The sequence below is a fragment of the Aspergillus homomorphus genome (genome assembly GCF_003184865.1).
Source record: "Aspergillus homomorphus CBS 101889 unplaced genomic scaffold BO97scaffold_100, whole genome shotgun sequence".
Taxonomy (NCBI): Eukaryota; Fungi; Ascomycota; class Eurotiomycetes; order Eurotiales; family Aspergillaceae; genus Aspergillus; species Aspergillus homomorphus.
In genome coordinates, this window is record NW_020291986.1 from 20,685 (window position 1) to 28,329 (window position 7,645).

The 7,645-nt window shown below is 40.3% G+C and overlaps 1 protein-coding gene across 1 annotated transcript; it reads right to left on the minus strand.

The window, feature by feature from the left end:
- Positions 1–4,574: 4,574 nt before the first annotated feature.
- On the minus strand, positions 4,575–5,984 carry BO97DRAFT_358345 (F-box protein; the record flags this gene model as incomplete). Its single annotated transcript, XM_025692252.1, has 1 exon — positions 4,575–5,984. The coding sequence occupies one exon, from the start codon at positions 5,982–5,984 to the stop codon at positions 4,575–4,577; it is 1,410 nt and encodes a 469-aa protein (XP_025545803.1).
- Between the last annotated feature and the right edge of the window lie 1,661 nt (positions 5,985–7,645).

Below are 7,645 nucleotides of genomic sequence, written 5' to 3' on the forward strand. Positions count from 1 at the left end.
GTAGCTTCCAACTCCAGCTTTGAAGGGAAATAGTCCCAGGTTTGACCAGTACTTGCAACCATATCAGAAATATGTCTTCCAATCCAACTCAATCCAATCTGTGTCATATTTAAGACATTTTGATGAGGAGAAAGCTAAGTTGTTCTTAAATGGCTAAGATCTGCACGTACGTATTGTTTGGCTTTATTGCAGCTCAAGGTGACCGTAATACATGATAAATACATAGCAGATTAAATCAATCCTGAAGTTCTCTTGGCTATTGAGTGCGGGGTAGGTTGACAAAAAGGAATTGAGACCAATTATAGAGGTACACGTAGCTCGCTTATATTTGACCAAATGCTGATCAAAGCGACCTTATGATCTTCTGCTAGAATAAGTATTCCGATATTGTTCTTGGTCAAAAAAAACAAGAAACCATTTAAATACTCTACAATTGACAATCTTTGTACTGCAATCTTGCATAAAAAGCATGATGGCATTGACAAGTATAAATCAGGGCAGAGATGGTATATTCAATCATCAAAAACCTACCGATTACTAACTAAACTTGCAAGGCACTGTAGCATTCTAGATGACTTGTACTAATCTGATTTCAACCCTTTTTTCTCCATTTATTCGATGTCCTATCCTGGTATTTCAGAACAGGAGTTTTTTCGTCGGGATGACCTCGAGTTGAGAGCCCATCTTCTAAATACTTATTCAACCTTTCCTACACAGATTATTGTCGTAGTTAAATAACACCAGATGTCTCCAATTTTGTCCTGTTGCCACATTTAAGGATGTTCCACACAAATGGGGCCCACACAGCCCGTGGAATGAATGGTTTCTTTCCATGCTCGAATCAACTGAACCGTAGCCTGATTTTAGGCTTGTTTTGAAAATGCAGGACGGAATAACGTCACGCGACAGATATGCTCCCGACTCCACCCCGGCCTCATGTTGTCAATCGAGTTGACAGCTTGAACATCCATTGATAATAATCTCGCTTATTACATTGACTAAGTCTCGGAAAGTATCACGAAAATGTTCATCTCGCTATTCTACCAACCTCGAAAAGGCATCGGAGACGCATCTGCAAAAACCGGGTTACGCTGCATGTTTATATTCTGAATACCTCGTTTGCTCTTGCAGTCGAAAGAGTTAGTTCTCCATGAATATCTTCGACATTGATGGGCAGAGCTGTCTCGCGTGCCGTCTTGGTGTCCATATTGCTGAGCCATTCAATCTCAAAGATATGAGTACTAGATTCAGCCTCTATGGTAATCTTGGAGGGGCCAGCAAAAAGAGGCCCATATGTCCCATTGGGTCCCACAGTTTCACGGAGCTTGTGACCTTGGTTGAGTTTAGTCGAGGCAACTGAAGCCCTTTCATATTTTGGTTCTGTGAAATAGCTTTTTTCGATAGAGCTTTCACCGCCAGAAATTATTGATTTCGCCTTTCTTATCGAATCCAAGCATTGGCGCTCGCTACTGCCATCATGAGAGCACTCTTTAGAGCTAGACCTTTGTTTCAGTTCGGATCCAGTCTTTAAGATCTCCTGACTGCATTCACTTCCCTTCAATGAGGGGTTTCCTGTTGAATTAGAATTATAATTCTACTTAGTCTTTTTTCTCTAAAAGAAGAATAATTAGTTAAGAATTTTTATTAATTTAATAGTATTCCTAAGTATATCTATTATAATCTAATAATTATTTAGCTAATACTATATCTATTCTAGACTAATATTTATAAGAAAATAATTAGTCTTCTATCTGGTATACTAATAATATTTAATTAATAAAACTATATTAAAAATATAACTAATTATAAATAACTTTATAGAGTCCTTAATATAATTCTTAATAAATATTCTTAAATATTTTAAATAGAATAAGATCTCTAGAGAAAAGAAAACCTCAGCTAGAGAATAAAGAGTAGATTATATAAATATCTTAGAAAACTATTAGATCTATATCTACCTGTTAATTTCTTAGTAATACTAAGTAATAAATAATATAGATTAATATTTATATATATTTTAATAAATATTTAATAATAAAAACAGTATAAAAATAATTATTTTATAATAAAAAATAATAAAATATAAAAAGCTTAATATTAATAAAATAAAAGAGAGAAGAGAAAAAAGAATAAAAAAATTATTATTATTATAATAAAAATAATATTATATTCGTAGAATAGAAAAATACTGTTTAGAATATATTAATTTATATTAGATTAATATTATATCTTTCTACTGCTAAATGTGTATTAATAAAAACAGTTAATCTAATTATTAAATTAGTAGTATTATATTATTATCTTACAACTGAGGACAGCCACTACTAAAGAAAAGCTGAATTATTATGGATAATCTATATAACTATATGGTTACCATGACAGAATACCTATACCCTAGTTATAAAATAGTCGTGATATTAATAATTTAGTAGAATCTATATCTTAAATATCCAGGTCTTATTATACTCTAGAAAGGCAAGGATTAGTCTATATCTATATAATACCAGTACTTTGATTCTACACCTAGCTGACCTTTTCCCTTTACAAACTACTAACAGTAAAAGTTCTGATATTATATATATATATTATTTTTAACTTATCTTATTAAAGATACTCATCCCTTCTGTAATTATTATACAGCCTCTTATTACTGATTAATATAAACCTTAATGTAAACCCGAAATGAACCTTTTAATTATCAAGCCACACTGTGGAACTCACTGTTAATGATTAGCTGGCCGGTAACAGATCATTAGGTAGAGCCCGGCTTCCTGGAGGAGCGGGATTCGCTTTCTTAGAATATACTTTCTACCTGTGCGCGAACCACTGACAGGGTTCTATGATATAATTTCAATTTTTCCTCGCTTCCGAGTTCCGCCCAATCATACGCTGTTAAATGTGCTCTAAAGATACATATAACATGTTACGCCTCTTTCCTTTCCCTCTCATTGACCCCGCCTAAAAACTAGTCAATAGAGGAATAGCAGCGCTTAATCTCGAAGTTTAGAACATTTTCCAAGTAGTTGGAATTTTCTTAGTCAAACAGTGAATCGAGATAACTGAAAAGACCCCATTACGTCTACTGCTTCCAGCAATTACTCTGACCACTACCGTCTCTCCCGTGTCGAATAATGCCAAGCAAACACGCCGATCTTTAGCTTGCACCACTTGCCAAAAGAGATAAACAAAGATATTAATTCTATTATTTATCTGGCCTGAACATTATTAACATGGTAGTGTTCTGATCCGTCCCCATACGACCAGTGTGTGGCCATGAAAGCCAGTTGCACATTCAACGCAAGGCGAGACAGGCATTAAAAATTCGCGCCAAAGAAGACAGAACAAACCCAAGATACACTTATAAAACTTTTTGCTCTTCTACGACAAGGAACTTCTGATAATATTCTCAAGCTCTAAGCAAACATAGAAACATGTATCTCAACCCAAGACACTATGGAAAGGTTATTATTATTTCTAACAAATCCTCCGGCGCTGTTTACTAGTTATAAACTATAAGCTCTGAGCAAGCATAAGCACACTAGGTGTGCTGTGGATGTCTGACAATGTGTGTGAAAATCATGCTTGTTGTTTCATGGCCTGCGACCCAAAATAGCCAGGGTCCTGCTACTCATTCGTCTTATCGAGCTAGTGGCTTAGCTATTACTTTCCCTAGGTCGCAACTTTCAATTATACCATTAATGCCTCTGGGATGACTTCGTTCGCGGCTTGTATTCCCTATGAATCGACTTACCATGCTGTAGCATCGTTTACTACCCTGAAGATTACTGATGAGGCGCGGAGTCTCATACATGGTATGCTATACCCGCCTATGGCTCTGCCGATGAGCATGGCATGGACTGTACCGGTCGTCAGGACGCTGACGATACATTAGTTGCCAGAGAGGCTGGCTAGGGAATATAATGTTCAGCCGGGCCTAGCTAGCCAGGCAGCGTATGTGGGGATTGTGTCGTGGGTGAAGAGTGTTTACCCATTTGTACCATTAGGTTTGAAAGGACGGCTGTCCAGGGAGAATATAAAGAATGTCAGGAGGTCCGTGGCTCCAATCAAGGAGACTGGGCATTGGGGGGGCTAAGTGATCATTTCCTTTTATTTGTAATCGGCTGTATATAGACTGCACTTGTACCTCGGCGGCCCGTTAAGATTAGATGACGTTAAGGACACGATATTAATGTTATCTACTTTCAACACGGTGAGTAAGGGCTGCAATATCAGGATACCTCTACCATGTGGGTCTTTGAATGTACCAGGTCTGTGAATTGGGAGCTCGAGGAGTCGTGCACAGACCCTGGTGATACACTGCAAATGCGACGGTGAGAGCGAGACGACCTGATGCTTACCAAATAGAAGGCTTGAGAAATATTCCTCGCTCTTTTGTGCCATGTTCTGACCCACCCCAGTGTATCTATTTATAGGGAAACTTTGTGCTTCCACCCCTTTAACAAATAGATATAACATAGCAATTGCCTTGGCCTTACGATCTCGGGTGGCGGTACATAAATCAACTCAACTTCAATAGGAGAGTGGAATTGTTGACTGAACCAGATAGACATGGATTACCCCATAAACTTTATCTCATAGCTGCCCTTCAGCGATATTCCAAATTCCACTCCAGCCTGCCTAAAGAGTTCACGGAGAGGGTCGAGTTTTTCACTGATAAACTTGGCCACGGACGTTGTATTCCACATAGGACGACGGAGAGAAAGCCGGTCAGGTGGTGGTAACGAAGACTCAGCGAGGGCTGAGTAGACTTCCACGCGCTTCAAATTCGGCACTTGCTCGTCACAACTGTAGAGCAGATCTTTGAGGTTCTGAACGAGTAAGTCACAGTGCCTTTCCTGGCAGTAAGCCGCACGCAGAACTATTAAACTTCGAGGTAAGATGTCCTTCAAAGAACTGAGACTCTGGTTGCGATCCTTAGGATGGAAGGGCAGCAGATTTTGCACGGGCAGACATAGATCCGTTAGACTCTCAAACAGTGCAAGCGAACCAAACCATCTGCTCCAGGGCCCATCGCGACTATCGTCCGTGCCATCGTCTTCACTGTCGCTCTTGTCAACGCCGCTCGACAAGCAGTCATCCGTTAAATGGAGGACTTCGAGACTTTGCCGCTGTGCGAGTAGCGGCCCGCGAAATTTGCGCGGGCGGAATTTGCTATACCGCTGGCCCAAATAGACCGGATCATTGTGCGCATAGGTGAATTGCTTGAGGCTGGCACAGGAGTTCATGAAGTTCAACATTCCATATCTGGAATTGCAGTTACGGTCCAGTTTAAGAACCTTAAGTGATGAAGTCGCAGGGGCTGCATGGAGAGCCAGATGGTTCTCGTCGTCATCTGGCTGGTCATGATCGTTCACGCCCTCTACATCCATAGAGCAGATAGACGGGAGATGAAGGAAAGGAGTAAGTTCATAAGAATGAACGTAGTCCTTCCAGTCCTCGATTTTCAGCTGAAGAGATTCGAAGCGCTGTAGCACCGGTCGATCGTCAAAAGGGGGCTCCTTGAAGGCTGCACGAGAGACAAGACGAGTTACCCACTTGGGATATTTCAGGTTCCCTTGTAGAATGGCCACATTGGGTAGCACAGTAAATAGCAAGGCAATCCAAGCTCCGTCGCGATACTCCTCGAGGTCTAAAAACCACTCCTCCGCCTCCTCTGATGACTTGCTGAGCTGGTTAACGAGATCCTGCAAGGCAGTGCTGAGGGTGGGCTGGTCGTCTAGATCCGATGCGAATCTCATATAGATGAAGACATCCCGGATGGTTTCTGCTATTTCAGGATTTGATAGAGCAGTCTCAATCAGCCGTCGTAGGCGATGAGTGCTGACGTGGGCGCTGCTGTAGAGGCGCTTGAAAAGAATAGAACGCCAGTCGCGGCAGACCTGCAGCAGGCTACATCGAGTTCTGTGGCTGTTAGGAAGCTCATCTGCAATTGCAAGGATGATCTCGGCAGGGAGGCACTCCATAGCTCCTTTCTATATATAACTAGGGAACAAGGAAGGTGGTCTGATCGGTGACAAGGAGATTTTTGTTGGGGTTCGCAGTTGCGTCTAACTGAATCTGTCGTGTTCAAAAACAGTGGACGAGATGCACCACCACCGCAAAAAGCCCCAGCACATCTAACAAAGATTACTCATGATTTTAATAGTAAATATTTTAATTATTTAGTTATTCACTCGTTACTTATCCGACACCGCCGAGGCCAACTAGAGCGATTCTCGACCCCGGGGCCGAGCTTTTCTCCCATATCTAACGGAGCAGTGCGTCACGACTGATGAAATCACGATCGCGTGCGAATGGGACCGTTGATAATGGGCTTAGTGGAGTCTCCGGTCGCTCTGAAGGGGGTGCGGCTATTGGTTAGGTACCTTTGATCGCGATCGGGTTCCTTACCCCAGGGGCAGATGTAATTTCATTGTGGATGAAGCCACTGTTATGTCCAACTTGGGCCCCATAATTGGAGGCAGAAAATGATATTGGTGCCATGGTGGTTTCAAGTGCCTCGCGTGTGGTTCATGACAAGAGCTTCTGTTGGACTTCGACGAGCTGAAAGGCGGGGGCGTGTCCTCAGCTGCTATGTCACGTGGCTCCCCCCACTGAGTCAAGCACTCCTTTCGCGTGGTGTGGGGCGACTGCCGTCCCAAGGAACGAAGTCTGGATTCTTGGCTTTCCAATCTGGAAGATTCCATGCAACTCAAGCAAACAATTGACTATCACCAATACGGCAACTTGTCAACATCATGCCTCCTGCCTCAACGTGCAGTTGCTTACTGCCCAGGGTTACCGCATCCGAAAACCTTGCGTGGGGCTATCCTAAGCCAAGCAGGATCATCAAGCTCTCTTAAACTGGTACTGGATTTAGTGACTTGGTGTCCACCCCCTGCTAACATAATCAGTAAGCGAACTGGCCACATAAGCGAGCCGGCCACCCCAATATGAATTACCCACTCTTTGAATATAAGGTTATTTAAATATTAATATCTCTATTAAAAAAATACCTAAATTATAAAAAAAAACTCAGTAAAATAAGAAGACAGGCTCTATTTAGTAGTTCAAACTATTCAGAAATATTAAAATTTATTAATTGATAAAGTTGTATATATTTTTAAGTTCCTTAATTAATATTATAAGAATACCTTAAGAAAATTATATTTTATAAAAAAAAAATATACTAATTCCTATAGATTAACTCCTTTAGAAGAGGACTTATTTATTAGATAAATTTATTTACTTAATAAATATAGTATAGTGCTAAGATATTTTTAAATTTATTATATATGTTACGGGACGGATGGATTATGCTAATCGAAATGTGCCTTTAAACAAGAAGAAATAGCTGGGAAGCTATTTTATCTGTTCGTATGAAATTCTTTTATGTGTGTGCTAAGCTAGTGCTAGTTTGGTATATAGTATATAAGGCTTTAGATAGTAACTGATATCTGAAGCTGAGTTCTATATCAGGGTCTTTGTGAAGGGCTGAAGTAAGACTTAAATTCAATCTAACTAGGCCACAAACTGTTTACAAAAAGCTTGGGAAGAGAGAGTTTTTTACAGACACATTTCTGTGTTAATAGGCTAAGATTATATGGTTTATATAACTAATAGTGGATACTGGTCTGTAATAATA